The following is an 18,718-nucleotide window of genomic DNA, read 5'->3' on the forward strand; positions in this document are numbered from 1 at the left end:
GGTTGGTCATTTCGCTGCACAAGGCCTAAATAATGTCAATTGCACTATTTACGATGGAATTTGTTTATATGGTAGGCCTATGTGTTTATTAGGCCTATCATACGTATTTAAGATACGGTAGGGCTATATAACTGACAGGGAAATAAATTTGTAGGTAAAAATAGTTCATTTTATAAGCTAGGATACTCTGAACGCAGTGAAATCGTTAAGGCATTTGAAAAGATATGACTGTTTGTGATAAGCCTCTAACTAAGATGAAATGACCCGTGTTGTCTATCAAGCAGACCCGGGGCCGGAAACAAGAAGAACGGCATAGCCTAATGTAGCGTTAAAAAAGAAAAGTGAAAACATTGTTATTCAGAAGTCTGCACGCAATGGAATCCGCTATTTTAATGCGACATCTTTAGAAGGCAATACGGAAATGCAAGAGAAAAATACTACACTAATTGTAATGCAGCCACTGGAGATACTATAATATAGGTCATACAGATTTGAATCCATAAGCCCCAAATAATTGTAGCATTTTTGACGGAAGCGTTTTTGTATTCGTGTATTCCTCCTGGCTTACAACTCAAAAGGCGAAAAGAGGATTTACAGGAGACACGAGCACGGGAGAGAAATGATGAGATCTGAGTAAAACTGAAATATAAATGTGAACGTAGGCCTTCCACCTGGATCAGGCAGGGACGTGCCTATGGGCTACATGGTGGGTGTAAACATTATTCAAATGAAGTGTAGGAAATTCAAGGGCACTTCTTTGACACAGCAAGACAATGTCAGTATTCGTTCAGCTTGATCAGGTGACACATGCAGTTCATTCAAGGTGACCGCCGTCTGCCCGGGAATAGAGAAATACGTTGAACGGGTTAGTTCTCCCACCGAATGCAACATCAAGATCTCGTCAACAGCTTTTGGTGAATAAAAAAATACTGTATTCTGTGCGCCCTTTCTCAACTGCTCATTGGATCTTTTATGTGTTAATATTTTACCACAAGGGGGTAACCATCCAATGGGAATAACCGCCTGTTTCAGTTCCAGACATAACCTGACATGTCCCTCGTGAGAGAGGGGGGATGGGGGGCGTTAGCCTACACCGGATGGAGCAGCTCATCATAGTTCAATAGAGATTATAGAGACCTGCATCCTGATTGGTTGATCAAATCATTTAAAATTGAAGCATGATTGAAGGGACCAATATAAACTTTTTATTTAACATAACTATACATATGAAATACATTTAAAACAACATGCAGATGATTGAACCAAATACAAGGTGCTAATCCTAATTATTACATTGTCTTACTAAAACTGTATTGTTTTTTAGTAACTTTAACATTTGAACATTAAAATGAGTAAAATAAATTAGAGCATTTCTGGATGCCATTATCTGAAATATGAAGACACCTCTGAAGCCTCTAAAAGAATCAAACACACCCACACACACAAAAACACACGCACACACGGCAGCAAAGAGAGATGAAAATAACGTAAGATTTAAAAAAAGGTGGAATGTAATTTGATGTAACAGAGAGAGTAAGAGAGATGGAGAGAGAGAAAGAGGGAGACATGGCACTGTGTGTGTGTGTGTGACAGTGTGTGTGTGTGACTCAGTGGAAGGAGAATCCAGAAGCAGGCAGGCCGCCGCACCATTGGCTGATGAACTTCAGCACATCCTGGCACTCTGGACTGTGAGTCGTCTGGAAAGGACCCACACACAGCGTAGCCAATCACATGTCAGAATGCTGAAGTAAACCACAAGAAGGACTGCATGTGTAGGTTTGTGTAGCTGAGTGTATTTGTGTGTGGCCGTGTGTGTGTCTAGTTGTGTGTAGGTGTGTGTGGCCGTGTGTGTCTAGTTGTGTGTAGGTGTGGGTGCATGTGTAGGTGCAGGAGTGTGCATACATCTCTATATTTGATGATGAAATACACTGAAATGAGTTGGACCAAAGACAACTAGCATTCATCCTGTGCATCTATAACTCTGAGATCAAAGGGATGTGTGCTGTTATACACCCCCCACCTGCACACGCGCACACGCACGCACACACGCATACACACACGCACACACACTCACACACACACCAGGTAGCAGCCCAGACGGACACACACACACACCAGGTAGCAGCCCAGACGGACACACACACACACACACACCAGGTAGCAGCCCAGACGGACACACACACACACACACACACACCAGGTAGCAGCCCAGACGGGTGTACCTTGGTGGCCATCAGGAACTTGTTCCAGTCCTCCTTGTTCGCTACCTTCCCTGGAGCCTTGAACTCCATCTTGTTCCTCAGCACAGGGTAGCCTGGAACACAAACACCCTGCTCAGTCAGTCAGTCAGCTAGCCTGGTGGGTAGGGGGCGTGTCCTGTTGTCCAGGGGGCGTGCCTTACCAGTGATGATGCAGGGCAGGGAGCGGATGCCGGTGTTGGCAGCCAGCAGCGAGGCCTCGTATGTGGCCCTCTCGTCTCTGGGCAGAACCTGCTCCACCCGCTGGTCCATGGACACGGTCAGAACCCAGTCACGGATCTCCTCCCTCTGGGACTCCTGGAAACACAGCACCATCAGCACCATCAGCCCTCCTGCAGCCCTCCTGCAGCTCTACAGCAGCCCTCCAGCAGCCCTCCTGCAGCTCTACAGCAGCCCTCCTGCAGCTCTACAGCAGCCCTCCTGCAGCCCTCCTGCAGCTCTACAGCAGCCCTCCAGCAGCCCCCCTGCAGCTCTACAGCAGCCCTCCTGCAGCCCTCATGCAGCTCTACAGCAGCCCTCCAGCAGCCCTCCTGCAGCCCCCCTGCAGCTCTACAGCAGCCCTCCTGCAGCCCTCCTGCAGCCCTCCTGCAGCCCTCCAGCAGCCCTCCTGCAGCCCTCCTGCAGCTCTACTGCAGCCCTCCTGCAGCCCTCCTGCAGCCCTACTGCAGCCCTCCTGCAGCCCTCCTGCAGCTCTACAGCAGCCCTCCTGCAGCTCTACTGCAGCCCTCCTGCAGCCCTCCTGCAGCCCTCCTGCAGCTCTACAGCAGCCCTCCTGCAGCCCTCCAGCAGCCCTCCTGCAGCTCTACAGCAGCCCTCCTGCAGCCCTCCTGCAGCCCTCCTGCAGCTCTCCTGCAGCCCTCCTGCAGCTATACAGCAGCCCTCCTGCAGCCCTACTGCAGCCCTCCTGCAGCTCTACAGCAGCCCTCCTGCAGCCCTCCTGCAGCCCTACTGCAGCTTTACAGCAGCCCTCCTGCAGCCCTACTGCAGCTCTACAGCAGCCCTCCTGCAGCCCTCCAGCAGCTCTACATCTTACGGTCTTACGGGTCTTACGGTCACGTGCAGCTTGGTGGGGACGGGGACCTCAAAGGGGATGTCAGTGTCCTGAAAGTCTGAGTGATCCAGGGTGTCCAGGCTCCCCTCATCTATACCCTGGAATATACACACACACAGGATATAATACAAAAATTAGTTAATTTTAGTGCTATTAAACGATAAAAATATTAAATCGCGATTAATCGCATTAATGTCATAGTTAAATCACGATTAATCGCACATTTTTATCTATTCTAAATATTCCTTGATTTATTTTTGTCCCATCATTTTTTTTCATTTTAATGTTCTTATCAACATGGAAAAGTGGATCGTATTGCTTTGTGTAAATGTTTTTTTTAAATTGAAAACAACATTGCAATCGCCTGGCTTTGACGAGGGAGTGGAGAATTCGCATCAGCGAATGGCCATCAAGTGGTATTTCAGATTGGACGTGCTGCGATGATAGCTCAGTTCACAACAACAAAACACACAGATTACTTTGGTCTAGTCAATGGAACAATTTGGCAACTTTTTTAAAGTAAACTTTCCATTCAGAATCCTATTGGCATCTCGTGCTCACCATCCACTCAAAACGTAACATTAGTCTACTACTCTTTAGCCGGCTCCAGCTAGATCCGGTGTGGTGTTGTAGTTTTTCTAACGTCAGTAGTTGTTGCAACAGCATGTGAAAAAAACTACAAAGTTTGCTAGGCCAAAAAGAACGTTAATCTCGCAATAATTTTCTTTACGCTGTTAAAATGGGTTTGCGTTAACACCGTTAATAACGCGTTTAACTGACAGCAATAGTTTATTTAGAAGACACTTTCATGGGGGATTTGAACCTGCAAACTTTTGATGCTCTAACCACAGAGCTACACCCATCACTCCACAGTTATCTTCCTGCTGTACAGAACCCTCGACCTCCCAGCAGAGAGGAGAGGTGTGGGGTTCTGGTAACTCACATCCGACAGATCCAGGAAGCGGTTCAGGAAGATGAAGGCCATGTTCTCCCAGCCAATAGCCTGCGGACACGCACGTACACACACGTACACACACGTACACGCACGTACACACACGTACACATTAAAATCAGTGCAGAATTCCCCACACACACACAGGAGGTCCCTCTGGTACTGCCACCCCTGACCCCTGACCCCTGACCCACCCTGCAGGCCATGCCCGCCTCGTAGAAGGCCTTATCGGCCGGCACCAGGTCTGTGTGGCGCAGCAGAGAGATGGATAGCTTGGTCGCTACACTGACCTGAGGAAAGAGGAGGAGGGGGAGAAAGGAGAGGTGAAGATAATAGGTTTGTAAGATTCAGTGTTTGTACAGTGTGTGTGTGTGTGTGTGTGTGTGTAGGGCTGCAACTAACGATTATTTTAGTAATCAATTAATCTGTCGATTCTTTTTTCGTTTAATCGATGGATCTGATTTTTTAAAGCATTAATTTCCAACCCTTTATTCAAAAACAGAACTGACAGTGCATATTCACAGTGCAAACAATCTTCAGAATGTGCACAAACAGGCACACAAATTTGAAAAAGTTATTAATATTAGCGTGGATTTAATGCTATTTTCAGAGATTAGCAATTTATTAGAGTTTTGTTTAAAACATTTTTGAAAATTGAAAGGTTGTGGAAGTAGGCCAGACTTCATTAGAATAATCTGGTGTATATGTAGGATTCTTTGACAGCATTTTGAAAAAAATTAAGATTTACGAGGATTAAGCCATTTTCAAAGATTCGTGATTTTCTATCATTTTATTTGAAACTTAATTGAAAAAGTAAAGGCTGTGGAAGTATACCAGACATTGTTAAGATACTCTGGTGTCTGTTTGAGGTTTTATATTCATACAAATATTATAAAAGTCTAAATTTTTCTAAATGGTATGGGTAGTTTTCACCCGGTCCCTAACGCGACGCTGCAAAGTAGCGTCTTCCGAATGTGAGACGAATGTCGAATATGAAACTAACTTCACCCTGGTCAATTAACACACCTTTTCGACGTATTTAATGTGAAATGCTGCACACCTTGGATGAGTTAAGTTGTACTGATTTCTCCGCCATGTGTTTCAGAACAACGTTCCTCAACAACGTCTCTCCAATGGTCTCCTCTACCTCCGCTCCGCGCTCAACTAAACTTATTTTTTTAATACTCAAACATCTCTGCGACTTATTGAGTGGTGTAATAATCGCGCAACACAACAAATTGATAATGAAATTAGTTGCCAACGCTTTTAATAATCGATTTTAATTGATTTGTTGTTGCAGCCCTATGTGTGTGTGTGTGTGTGTGAGAGTGTGTGTGAGAGAGTGTGTGTGTGAGAGGGTGTGTGTGTGTGTGTGTGTGTACCAGCAGGTCCACTCCCCTGGCAGCAGAGCGAGTGGTGCAGTAGTGGGCAATCAGCAGCATCTGTTCAAACTCCTCGTGGGACGGGCAGTGGGCCTCCGATGACTTGCTCAGGTTGTCACACTGCAAACAAACATGTCAGACCGTCAGATACATCACCTACACACGAGGCAGGACAGGTGGAGCTATACTGGATCTGTATACTGGTCTGATCCAGTCTGAACCGGTCTGATCTGGCCTGGCCCGGTGCTCACCAGCAGAAGCAGGACGTCTCTGAGGTCGGCCCACAGGCGGAAGAACTCAGGCCCTTCCCGGCCTGGCAGACCCAGCAGGTCCAGGAACATCCGCTTGTAGATGTTGAAGTTCTGGGAGAAGGAGGAGGAGAAGGGGGAGGAGAAGGGGGAGGAGAAGAAGGGGGAGGAGAAGGAGGAGGAGAAGGGGGAGGAGAAGGAGGAGGAGAAGGGGGAGGAGAAGGGGGAGGAGAAGGGGGAGGAGAAGGAGGAGGAGAAGGGGGAGGAGAAGGGGAAGGGGGAGGAGAAGGGGGAGGAGAAGGGGGAGGAGAAGGGGGAGGAGAAGGAGGAGGTAACTGACTGCGCAGACAGGGAGCAAGTTCTAAAAGTTCTAGAAGTCAGGTGGTTGAGCGGTTAGGGAATCGGGCTAGTAATCTGAAGGTTGCCAGTTTGATTCCTGGCTGTGCAAAATGACGTTGTGTCCTTGGGCAAGGCACTTCACTCTACTTGCCTCGGGGGAATGTCCCTGTACTTACTGAAAGTCACTCTGGATAATAGCGTCTGCTAAATGACTAAATGTAAATGTAGAACAACATGTTGGTACAGGTGACCTACCTTCCCAGCCACCTTCCCACCTACCTATCACCTAGGTAGGTCAGAGGAGAGTCAGGGTCAGGCAGCTACCTGAGGGTTTGCAGGGGCTCCATGCTGGCTGTACAGGTGAAGGACCTTCTCTGCTTCTCCCTCCTTGATCAGGTGGGTGGCAAACAGAGCCACATACTTGTGCAGGATCTTGAAGTTCTACCAACGCACATGAGACAAGGACAAAGACAACAATGACTTCAGCGTAGTGTAGAGCAGTACAAGTCTGTTTCATTTCGGGCAGGTGAGATGAGGTTACCTGTTTGGAGGCTGTTTCTAAACACTTCTCCCACTGGCCTCTGTCTGCATACATGTCCAGTGCTGCAATGACATCCACTCCTACCAACTACACACACACACACACAATCACATTCTTAGCTATGTGTATTCTTTATGTCAGAACACGACAGTGATTATACTGTATATAGAGTGGACACTCACAGACTCAGCCTTGCCCTGGTTCTTCAGGTGCTCCTTGTATCTCTGGTCCACATAGTCCTCATACCTACAGAACCACAGTCAGGGTGAGGGGGACACCCCAGGGGAGGGAAGGGGGGAGGGGCTACAGCCTATAAAGGTGGTGAGGGGAGGGGCTACAGCCTATAGAGGTGGTGAGGGGAGGGGCTACAGCATATAGAGGTGGTGAGGGGAGGGGCTACAGCCCATAGATGTGGTGAGGGGAGCGGCTACAGCCCATAGAGGTGGTGAGGGGAGGGGCTACAGCCTATACATGTGGTTGCTGGATGACTGAGGGGGAAGCAGTGAGAGCACTGTTAGCCTAGCAACCAGGTTGTTAAGGGTGATTGGAGAGGCAGGGTTGTGTGTCTCTGTATGTGTGTATCAGGACAGCCAGGAGACAGGACAGGCGGGAAAGAAGGCGTAGAGGAAACACAGCCAAGGTTGCCAGTACCATCACTAGCACATACACATGTCCCACATGTGACTAAATCTGTGGATCCAGAATAGGACTGTACAGTCATCAGAGAATCCACCGGTGAAATCAGAAGTGGACGTCATCATCGGCCTCGATGGACAACTACAAGCAAGCAAAGCAAGTGTGTGTGTGTGTCTGTGTGTCACCTTGGGTCCAGCTCCTTGGCCACACGCTTGGCCTTGTTCCATTCTTCCCCCTGGATGAAAGCATCGATGGCTTCCTTAATGAGGTCCAAGTTCAGATACAGCTCTGCTGCCTGCTCAGCAGGAGAGACAGAGAGAGAGAGAGAGAGAGAGAGAGAATGAGGAGGGAGGGGGGCTGATGATATATTTGCTTTCAGAGAATGTCTGAAGGGCTCAGAAGAATGGCATAAAGCAGGGAGGCCTGAAACGACCCTGTCTACACACACACACACTTTTTTATCAGATCCCCTTTTCTTGTATTTCCACTTCTTGAATATATCGCTTTCACAATAAGCCTTTCAGACTTATGTCCCTTAACGACAGGATGGAGAATTAGACTTTAGCCAATCGGAAGCACCGGTTCAACCAACAAGTATTTAGGAGCCTCATACTTCAATGTCCATTTGCAGAAACATGTATGGACTACAGTTTGGATATAGCTCAGTGGTAAAACATTGATAAAACAAATGTAGAGGGGTCAGGTGTCAGACATGCGTATCTTAGCGACAGTGTGAGCAGGAAGTGCAGACTCACAGCGCTGTACTTCCTGAGCTGGGCGAGGCGGGGGCCGACCGTGTGCACCACAGCTGCAGCACGCTCCTGCGTCAGGAACTTGATGGACAGCTCTGCTGCCTGGGGGTCAGAGGTCACAGGGGTCAGAGGTCATAGGGGTCAGAGGTGAGTTTGCCTTTTCATTGGCGTCGTAGAGGTCAAATGACATGTGGTGTGGAGGTCAGACAGGTGAGGTGTGGAGGTCAGACAGCTGAGATGTGGAGGTCAGACAGGTGAGGTGTGGAGGTCAGACAGGTGAGGTGTGGAGGTCAGACAGGTGAGGTGTGGAGGTGTGGAGGTCAGACAGCTGAGATGTGGAGGTCAGACAGGTGAGGTGTGGAGGTCAGACAGGTGTGGAGGTCAGACAGGTGAGGTAAGGTGTGGAGGTCAGACAGGTGAGGTAAGGTGTGGAGGTCAGACAGGTGAGGTGTGGAGGTCAGACAGGTGAGGTGTGGAGGTGTGGAGGTCAGACAGCTGAGATGTGGAGGTCAGACAGGTGAGGTGTGGAGGTCAGACAGGTGTGGAGGTCAGACAGGTGAGGTAAGGTGTGGAGGTCAGACAGGTGAGGTAAGGTGTGGAGGTCAGACAGGTGAGGTGTGGAGGTGTGGAGGTCAGACAGGTGAGGTGTGGAGGTCAGACAGGTGAGGTGTGGAGGTCAGACAGGTGTGGAGGTGTGGAGGTCAGACAGGTGAGGTGTGGAGGTCAGACAGGTGTGGAGGTGTGGAGGTCAGACAGGTGAGGTAAGGTGTGGAGGTCAGACAGGTAAGGTGTGGAGGTCAGACATGTGAGGTAAGGTGTGGAGGTCAGACAGGTGAGGTAAGGTGTGGATCTCTACCTTCATCCAGCACTTCTCCATGAGCGCCACGCTGGAGGCGTCTTTCACCTTGAGGTAGCACTCCACAGCCCTGGAGAACTCTCCTGCCTGCTCCCACTCCCTGGCCTGCTCCACCAGCCCCTCCACGCCCCTGCACACACACACACACACACACACACACACACACACACACACACACACACACACGATGAGCTACACATCCAGTTATACAGATGTGTGTGTTAGCAGGATAGTGAAGGCTGTGAGTTCAGCTCATCCAGATCTGCATCTCAGACAGCATCTACCCAGTGGAACAGGAAGTGAAGACTGCAAGCACATCCTCCACCCTCTCTCCTCCTCCTCCACCCTCTCTCCTCCTCCTCCACCCTCTCTCCTCCTCCTCCACCCTCTCTCCTCCTCCTCCCTCTCCTCTGTTGTTTGGATCCTCTGCTGAAGTCTTTGATGTTTTCCCCAAAGTCATTAAAGGCAGGAGAGGATGAGAGAGCCGGCGTCTTTAATGAGCTGCTCATTAGGAATTTAATCTAAACTAAAAGGCGCCATGTTTTAATAAAGCATCAGAAGACATGCATAGATGAGTTTGTTGGACGACACACACACAGCTAATGATTGTTCTATTCATGTGGTAGGGTATAGGGAGCACCCTCCCTCCCTCCTTCCCTCCTCACTGTGAGCCCTTCTTGGCTGCCTCCCTCTCGTACTCCTCCTGCAGCAGAGACAGTTTGTTGGGGAGGTACTCCTTACAGATCCGCATGGCGTCGCTCCACAGCTCTGCATCCTGGGACACAAACAACAACATCAACAACAACATTGACATCCTTCCATCGCCCAGTGGGCTGGCTTCTCTGTAGCTCATCCAAGCACACAAGACTTATAGAAGTAGAGAATTACACACACACACACCCCTGCAAAACTGGCAGCACCACAGGAAGATCAGCCCAGGATGAGCATGCAGGCTGTGTGCTGGTCTGAGGTGAAGCGATCAGGGACACAGCTAGTTCGTATGGTTAGAGGTGTTCAGTCACCTTGTAGAACTTGACTGCCAGCTCGGGTCTCTGTGCGCGGAGGAGGAAGGCCTCAGCCTTCTGGAAGTCCTTCTGCTCGCAGCAGAACTTGGCCTGGCCCACCAGCACCTCCGCCACACTGTCCGGGTCGTGGGCCTCAGCCACGCGCTGGGCACCAGTCCAGTCCTGGGTGTGGACGTACCTGGGGGGGGCGGAGGAGAGAAGCCCATGCACAGTTAAGCTGCTTGGGAGAGATGCGACAGCTGCAGTGTGAACTAGGAAAGGCATCTTTGCTCTACACTAGTCTTGGTCTGTGTCTGTAAACAGCACTGGAAGAATATGAGGGTGCTACTCACATTAGCGTTGCTAACTGTGCTAGCTGCTCATGCTACTCACATTAGTATTGCTAACTGTGCTAGCTCCTCATGCTACTCACATTAGCACGGCCTCCTTCGGCCTCCCAGCTTTAATGAACTCTGCCTCGGCTTCGCTGAACTTGCCCTTGAAAAGGAAACATCAGGAATGAATAATGTATGGATGATATTTAATATCATCATGAGGGGAGGGAGAGAGAGAGATGGCGAGAGAAAGAGAGAAGTCGCTTTGGATAAAAGCGTCTGCTAAATGCATAAATGTAATGTAAAAAGAGAGGACACAATGACAGAACCAGGATTTCTGAGTGGAGGTGTGTGTGTGTGGCGTGAGGAGGTGTGTGTGTGTCGTGAGGAGGTGTGTGTGTGTCGTGAGGAGGTGTGTGTGTGGCGTGAGGAGGTGTGTGTGTGTCGTGAGGAGGTGTGTGTGTGTTGTGAGGAGGTGTGTGTGTGGCGTGAGGAGGTGTGTGTGTGTCGTGAGGAGGTGTGTGTGTGTCGTGAGGAGGTGTGTGTGTGTTGTGAGGAGGTGTGTGTGTGGCGTGAGGAGGTGTGTGTGTGTTGTGAGGAGGTGTGTGTGTGGCGTGAGGAGGTGTGTGTGTGGCGTGAGGAGGTGTGTGTGTGTCGTGAGGAGGTGTGTGTGTGTTGTGAGGAGGTGTGTGTGTGTTGTGAGGAGGTGTGTGTGTGGCGTGAGGAGGTGTGTGTGTGGCGTGAGGAGGTGTGTGTGTGTCGTGAGGAGGTGTGTGTGTGTTGTGAGGAGGTGTGTGTGTGGCGTGAGGAGGTGTGTGTGTGGCGTGAGGAGGTGTGTGTGTGGCGTGAGGAGGTGTGTGTGTGTCGTGAGGAGGTGTGTGTGTGTTGTGAGGAGGTGTGTGTGTGTTGTGAGGAGGTGTGTGTGTGGCGTGAGGAGGTGTGTGTGTGGCGTGAGGAGGTGTGTGTGTGTCGTGAGGAGGTGTGTGTGTGTTGTGAGGAGGTGTGTGTGTGTTGTGAGGAGGTGTGTGTGTGGCGTGAGGAGGTGTGTGTGTGGCGTGAGGAGGTGTGTGTGTGTTGTGAGGAGGTGTGTGTGTGGCGTGAGGAGGTGTGTGTGTGGCGTGAGGAGGTGTGTGTGTGGCGTGAGGAGGTGTGTGTGTGGCGTGAGGAGGTGTGTGTGTGGCGTGAGGAGGTGTGTGTGTGGCGTGAGGAGGTGTGTGTGTGTCGTGAGGAGGTGTGTGTGTGTTGTGAGGAGGTGTGTGTGTGGCGTGAGGAGGTGTGTGTGTGGCGTGAGGAGGTGTGTGTGTGGCGTGAGGAGGTGTGTGTGTGGCGTGAGGAGGTGTGTGTGTGGCGTGAGGAGGTGTGTGTGTGTTGTGAGGAGGTGTGTGTGTGGCGTGAGGAGGTGTGTGTGTGGCGTGAGGAGGTGTGTGTGTGGCGTGAGGAGGTGTGTGTGTGGCGTGAGGAGGTGTGTGTGTGGCGTGAGGAGGTGTGTGTGTGGCGTGAGGAGGTGTGTGTGTGGCGTGAGGAGGTGTGTGTGTGTCGTGAGGAGGTGTGTGTGTGGCGTGAGGAGGTGTGTGTGTGGCGTGAGGAGGTGTGTGTGTGTTGTGAGGAGGTGTGTGTGTGTTGTGAGGAGGTGTGTGTGTGGCGTGAGGAGGTGTGTGTGTGTCGTGAGGAGGTGTGTGTGTGTTGTGAGGAGGTGTGTGTGTGTTGTGAGGAGGTGTGTGTGTGGCGTGAGGAGGTGTGTGTGTGGCGTGAGGAGGTGTGTGTGTGGCGTGAGGAGGTGTGTGTGTGGCGTGAGGAGGTGTGTGTGTGGCGTGAGGAGGTGTGTGTGTGGCGTGAGGAGGTGTGTGTGTGTCGTGAGGAGGTGTGTGTGTGTTGTGAGGAGGTGTGTGTGTGGCGTGAGGAGGTGTGTGTGTGGCGTGAGGTGTGTGTGTGGCGTGAGGAGGTGTGTGTGTGGCGTGAGGAGGTGTGTGTGTGGCGTGAGGAGGTGTGTGTGTGTCGTGAGGAGGTGTGTGTGTGTTGTGAGGAGGTGTGTGTGTGGCGTGAGGAGGTGTGTGTGTGGCGTGAGGAGGTGTGTGTGTGTTGTGAGGAGGTGTGTGTGTGGCGTGAGGAGGTGTGTGTGTGGCGTGAGGAGGTGTGTGTGTGGCGTGAGGAGGTGTGTGTGTGGCGTGAGGAGGTGTGTGTGTGTCGTGAGGAGGTGTGTGTGTGTTGTGAGGAGGTGTGTGTGTGTTGTGAGGAGGTGTGTGTGTGGCGTGAGGAGGTGTGTGTGTGGCGTGAGGAGGTGTGTGTGTGGCGTGAGGAGGTGTGTGTGTGTTGTGAGGAGGTGTGTGTGTGGCGTGAGGAGGTGTGTGTGTGGCGTGAGGAGGTGTGTGTGTGTCGTGAGGAGGTGTGTGTGTGGCGTGAGGAGGTGTGTGTGTGTTGTGAGGAGGTGTGTGTGTGGCGTGAGGAGGTGTGTGTGTGTTGTGAGGAGGTGTGTGTGTGGCGTGAGGAGGTGTGTGTGTGGCGTGAGGAGGTGTGTGTGTGGCGTGAGGAGGTGTGTGTGTGTTGTGAGGAGGTGTGTGTGTGGCGTGAGGAGGTGTGTGTGTGTTGTGAGGAGGTGTGTGTGTGTGGCGTGAGGAGGTGTGTGTGTGGCGTGAGGAGGTGTGTGTGTGGCGTGAGGAGGTGTGTGTGGCGTGAGGAGGTGTGTGTGTGTTGTGAGGAGGTGTGTGTGTGTTGTGAGGAGGTGTGTGTGTGTTGTGAGGAGGTGTGTGTGTGGCGTGAGGAGGTGTGTGTGTTGTGAGGAGGTGTGTGTGTGTTGTGAGGAGGTGTGTGTGGCGTGAGGAGGTGTGTGTGTGGCGTGAGGAGGTGTGTGTGTGTCGTGAGGAGGTGTGTGTGTGTTGTGAGGAGGTGTGTGTGTGGCGTGAGGAGGTGTGTGTGTGTTGTGAGGAGGTGTGTGTGTGTTGTGAGGAGGTGTGTGTGTGGCGTGAGGAGGTGTGTGTGTGGCGTGAGGAGGTGTGTGTGTGGCGTGAGGAGGTGTGTGTGTGTTGTGAGGAGGTGTGTGTGTGTCGTGAGGAGGTGTGTGTGTGGCGTGAGGAGGTGTGTGTGTCGTGAGGAGGTGTGTGTGTGTTGTGAGGAGGTGTGTGTGTGGCGTGAGGAGGTGTGTGTGTGGCGTGAGGAGGTGTGTGTGTGGCGTGAGGAGGTGTGTGTGTGGCGTGAGGAGGTGTGTGTGTGTCGTGAGGAGGTGTGTGTGTGTTGTGAGGAGGTGTGTGTGTGTTGTGAGGAGGTGTGTGTGTGTCGTGAGGAGGTGTGTGTGTGGCGTGAGGAGGTGTGTGTGGCGTGAGGAGGTGTGTGTGTGTTGTGAGGAGGTGTGTGTGTGTTGTGAGGAGGTGTGTGTGTGTTGTGAGGAGGTGTGTGTGTGTTGTGAGGAGGTGTGTGTGTGGCGTGAGGAGGTGTGTGTGTTGTGAGGAGGTGTGTGTGTGTTGTGAGGAGGTGTGTGTGGCGTGAGGAGGTGTGTGTGTGGCGTGAGGAGGTGTGTGTGTGTCGTGAGGAGGTGTGTGTGTGTTGTGAGGAGGTGTGTGTGTGGCGTGAGGAGGTGTGTGTGTGTTGTGAGGAGGTGTGTGTGTGTTGTGAGGAGGTGTGTGTGTGGCGTGAGGAGGTGTGTGTGTGGCGTGAGGAGGTGTGTGTGTGGCGTGAGGAGGTGTGTGTGTGTTGTGAGGAGGTGTGTGTGTGTCGTGAGGAGGTGTGTGTGTGTTGTGAGGAGGTGTGTGTGTGTTGTGAGGAGGTGTGTGTGTGTCGTGAGGAGGTGTGTGTGTGTTGTGAGGAGGTGTGTGTGTGGCGTGAGGAGGTGTGTGTGTGGCGTGAGGAGGTGTGTGTGTGTTGTGAGGAGGTGTGTGTGTGTTGTGAGGAGGTGTGTGTGTGGCGTGAGGAGGTGTGTGTGTGTTGTGAGGAGGTGTGCCACCTCATCCTCCAGGTACATGGCGTTCTTCAGGTGGATGTCAGGGACCTTGTGTTTGCAGGACAGACGAGCCAACTCAAAGGCAAAGTCAAAAGAGCTGGAGGAGATAATATACATATTTTTCTTTTATTATTTTTAATAGTTTTAACATAAATAAATAAATAAAAAACTGTGGTTCGAACAAAGTTTGAACCAAAAGGTTGATTTTTTTTATTTTTATATTAGGAATAGAGGTTATTTTTTTGTGACATTTATTTTGAACCTTTTGAACCTTTTTTGTTTGTTTGTTTACTTGTTTGTAAAAAATGTAAGGAGTGAAAGTAAAAAGTTGTCAGAAAAATTTAAAGTTAAGTACTGATACAAGAAGAATCTACTTAAGAACAGTAACAATCATAATCAGAATTTTGTTTTATTCGCCATGTAGGTTTACACAAACACAGAATTTACTGTGGCCGGAAGGTGCAAACAATATACATATACGGATCTTCAATCAAAAGTAGAAAGTACAGTAGTCTAACTAATCCTAGGAACTAACAATCTAAAAATAAAACAATTTAAAATGTAAATTATAAAATATAAATTAAAATATATATATAAAAGAAGGAACATGAATGGGGAATAGTGCAAATAAGGCGGCTTCTGCGTAGTGCAACAAAGTATTTGTCTTTCTTTACTTCCCACCTCTGCTCCTGGAGCAAGGTCTATCCCAGCGGTGGGAGAGTGTGAGAGTGTGTGTGAGAGTGTGTGTGAGAGTGTGTGAGTGCTCACCTGTTGTCTGTGGCCAGGTCTATGGTGTTCTCCAGCAGACCAAACTTGTTGAGCAGTCTGACAGCAGCTTCTCCTCCCAGACTCTTGGCCCACAGGTAGGCCACCTGCTTCTGGGCACTGCCCCCCCCATGGTTCTTAGCCACCTGTCCCCCCACACACACACACACACACACACACACACACACACACACACAAAAACAGCAGTTTGCATTCGATGGCTCGCTGAGCTGCACCAGACGGGAGGTGGTGCTGCAGTGAGGGGGCGTGGTCATGTGCACCAGACGGGAGGTGGTGCTGCAGTGAGGGGGCGTGGTCATGTGCACCAGACGGGAGGTGGTGCTGCAGTGAGGGGGCGTGGTCATGTGCACCAGACGGGAGGTGGTGCTGCAGTGAGGGGGCGTGGTCATGTGCACCAGACGGGAGGTGGTGCTGCAGTGAGGGGGCGTGGTCATGTGCACCAGACGGGAGGTGGTGGTGCAGTGAGGGGGCGTGGTCATGTGCACCAGACGGGAGGTGGTGCTGCAGTGAGGGGGCGTGGTCATGTGCACCAGACGGGAGGTGGTGGTGCAGTGAGGGGGCGTGGTCATGTGCACCAGACGGGAGGTGGTGCTGCAGTGAGGGGGCGTGGTCATGTGCACCAGACGGGAGGTGCTGCAGTGAGGGGGCGTGGTCATGTGCACCAGACGGGAGGTGCTGCAGTGAGGGGGCGTGGTCATGTGCACCAGACGGGAGGTGCTGCAGTGAGGGGGCGTGGTCATGTGCACCAGACGGGAGGTGCTGCAGTGAGGGGGCGTGGTCATGTGCACCAGACGGGAGGCTGCTGCAGTGAGGGGGCGTGGTCATGTGCACCAGACGGGAGGTGCTGCAGTGAGGGGGCGTGGTCATGTGCACCAGACGGGAGGCTGCTGCAGTGAGGGGGCGTGGTCATGTGCACCAGACGGGAGGTGCTGCAGTGAGGGGGCGTGGTCATGTGCACCAGACGGGAGGTGCTGCAGTGAGGGGGCGTGGTCATGTGCACCAGACGGGAGGCTGCTGCAGTGAGGGGGCATGGTCATGTGCACCAGACGGGAGGTGCTGCAGTGAGGGGGCGTGGTCATGTGCACCAGACGGGAGGTGCTGCAGTGAGGGGGCGTGGTCATGTGCACCAGACGGGAGGTGCTGCAGTGAGGGGGCGTGGTCATGTGCACCAGACGGGAGGTGGTGCTGCAGTGAGGGGGCGTGGTCATGTGCACCAGACGGGAGGTGCTGCAGTGAGGGGGCGTGGTCATGTGCACCAGACGGGAGGTGCTGCAGTGAGGGGGCGTGGTCATGTGCACCAGACGGGAGGTGGTGCTGCAGTGAGGGGGCGTGGTCATGTGCACCAGACGGGAGGTGGTGCTGCAGTGAGGGGGCGTGGTCATGTGCACCAGACGGGAGGCTGCTGGTCATACCCTGAAGGCGTCCTCCCACATGTTGCAGGCACGGTACATGATCACCGCTGACTTCCACTCCTGTCCCTCCAGGTAGTGATGCTCCGCCTCCGAGAAGCGGGACTCCGCCTCCAGCTCCTGGGACATGGGAGGGGCATGAGACATTCTACAGTTACAAAAGGTCCAGCTCTGATAATGACATTCTACAGTTACAAAGGTCCAGCTCTGATAATGACATTCTACATCTTTACAAAGGTCCAGCTCTGATAATGACATTCTACATCTTTACAAAGGTCCAGCTCTGATAATGACATTCTACAGTTACAAAGGTCCAGCTCTGATAATGACATTCTACAGTTACAAAGGTCCAGCTCTGATAATGACATTCTACAGTTACAAAGGTCCAGCTCTGATAATGACATTCTACAGTTACAAAGGTCCAGCTCTGATAATGACATTCTACAGTTACAAAGGTCCAGCTCTGATAATGACATTCTACAGTTACAAAGGTCCAGCTCTGATAATGACATCTACATCTTTACAAAGGTCCAGCTCTAATCTGTAGATCATATTAAGGATACAACACACTTCTTTGCAAGGAGAGTGCTCCAGGTGGAGTGTGGTGATGGGGTGAGAGTGCTCCAGGTGGAGTGTGGTGATGGGGTGAGAGTGCTCCAGCTGTAGTGTGGTGATGGGGTGAGAGTGCTCCAGGTGGAGTGTGGTGATGGGGTGAGAGTGCTCCAGCTGTAGTGTGGTGATGGGGTGAGAGTGCTCCAGGTGGAGTGTGGTGATGGGGTGAGAGTGCTCCAGGTGGAGTGTGGTGATGGGGTGAGAGTGCTCCAGGTGGAGTGTGGTGATGGGGTGAGAGTGCTCCAGGTGGAGTGTGGTGATGGGGTGAGAGTGCTCCAGGTGGAGTGTGGTGATGGGGTGAGAGTGCTCCAGGTGGAGTGTGGTGATGGGGTGAGAGTGCTCCAGGTGGAGTGTGGTGATGGGGTGAGAGCGCTCCAGGTGTAGTGTGGTGATGGGGTGAGAGCGCTCCAGGTGTAGTGTGGTGATGGGGTGAGAGCGCTCCAGGTGTAGTGTGGTGATGGGGTGAGAGCGCTCCAGGTGTAGTGTGGTGATGGGGTGAGAGCGCTCCAGGTGGAGTGTGGTGATGGGGTGAGAGTGCTCCAGCTGTAGTGTGGTGATGGGGTGAGAGTGCTCCAGGTGGAGTGTGGTGATGGGGTGAGAGTGCTCCAGGTGGAGTGTGGTGATGGGGTGAGAGTGCTCCAGGTGGAGTGTGGTGATGGGGTGAGAGTGCTCCAGGTGGAGTGTGGTGATGGGGTGAGAGTGCTCCAGGTGGAGTGTGGTGATGGGGTGAGAGTGCTCCAGGTGGAGTGTGGTGATGGGGTGAGAGTGCTCCAGGTGGAGTGTGGTGATGGGGTGAGAGTGCTCCAGGTGGAGTGTGGTGATGGGGTGAGAGTGCTCCAGGTGGAGTGTGGTGATGGGGTGAGAGTGCTCCAGGTGGAGTGTGGTGATGGGGTGAGAGTGCTCCAGGTGGACACCTTGGCCAGGTGCAGGTGTGTCTCCTCCAGCAGGTCAGGGTGGTGTTGGGCCACCAGACGGATCATGTCATCAAACATCTTGTTCTTCTTGTACATGGTGATGGCCAGATCAGGCTGCTCCACAGTGGCAAACAGCCTGGACAAACGCACAGTGTTCTGATTACATCACTGTGTACTGGAATGAAGAATTACTCTCTGATAACATAGACCACTAAACTACAGACATTTCCTATCATTGCACTGCTGCTCTTGCCCAAGAATCTCAGCCACATTCATCAAAGCAGGGATCAATACAGCTGACTGGTGCTCCTGGTGACAGCAGGGTGGTGCTGCACCAGGAGATGGAGCCCACGGATGGAGAGGAGAGGAGGAGAAGATGGGGAGAGGAGGAGTTATGGGGAGAGGAGGAGTTATGGGGAGCGGAGGAGTTATGGGGAGAGGAGGGGTTATGGGGAGAGGAGGAGTTATGGGGAGAGGAGGAGTTATGCGGAGAGGAGATAGGGAGGTTTTCTAGTCGACAGTTTCAGTATGAAGTGACAGAAAGCAGGCCCCTGAATGCTCTGTGGGTAAACTTTGCCTTAGACCTGCTAACATCCATCATTAATCCACCAGTGAGTTTGAGTCGATACTCGGAGGAACCGAGGAGGAAATATGAGGGACCAGAGGAGGGAGGGGAGGAAGGAGTGAAACAAGGAGAGGAGGGCGACTGTGA

At 52.0% G+C, this 18,718-nt stretch overlaps 1 protein-coding gene across 1 annotated transcript in view; it reads right to left on the bottom strand.

Annotated features, from left to right (window-relative positions):
- Window positions 1-1,188: 1,188 nt before the first annotated feature.
- The window catches only part of ift172 (intraflagellar transport 172), a 29,132-nt gene continuing 11,602 nt past the window's right edge, over window positions 1,189-18,718 (bottom strand). The window contains 21 exon segments of the mRNA XM_047021814.1: window positions 1,189-1,697; window positions 2,223-2,314; window positions 2,402-2,555; window positions 3,309-3,407; window positions 4,253-4,312; window positions 4,456-4,551; window positions 5,644-5,763; window positions 5,895-6,005; window positions 6,555-6,671; window positions 6,772-6,858; window positions 6,954-7,017; window positions 7,593-7,702; window positions 8,163-8,261; window positions 9,016-9,145; window positions 9,681-9,790; window positions 10,038-10,218; window positions 10,453-10,517; window positions 14,289-14,382; window positions 15,054-15,196; window positions 16,484-16,600; window positions 18,007-18,142. Of these exon segments, the coding sequence (XP_046877770.1) occupies window positions 1,608-1,697; window positions 2,223-2,314; window positions 2,402-2,555; window positions 3,309-3,407; window positions 4,253-4,312; window positions 4,456-4,551; window positions 5,644-5,763; window positions 5,895-6,005; window positions 6,555-6,671; window positions 6,772-6,858; window positions 6,954-7,017; window positions 7,593-7,702; window positions 8,163-8,261; window positions 9,016-9,145; window positions 9,681-9,790; window positions 10,038-10,218; window positions 10,453-10,517; window positions 14,289-14,382; window positions 15,054-15,196; window positions 16,484-16,600; window positions 18,007-18,142 (2,275 nt within the window). The 3' untranslated portion in view covers window positions 1,189-1,607.

Source organism: Hypomesus transpacificus, chromosome 6 (assembly GCF_021917145.1).
Source record: "Hypomesus transpacificus isolate Combined female chromosome 6, fHypTra1, whole genome shotgun sequence".
Taxonomy (NCBI): domain Eukaryota; kingdom Metazoa; phylum Chordata; class Actinopteri; order Osmeriformes; family Osmeridae; genus Hypomesus; species Hypomesus transpacificus.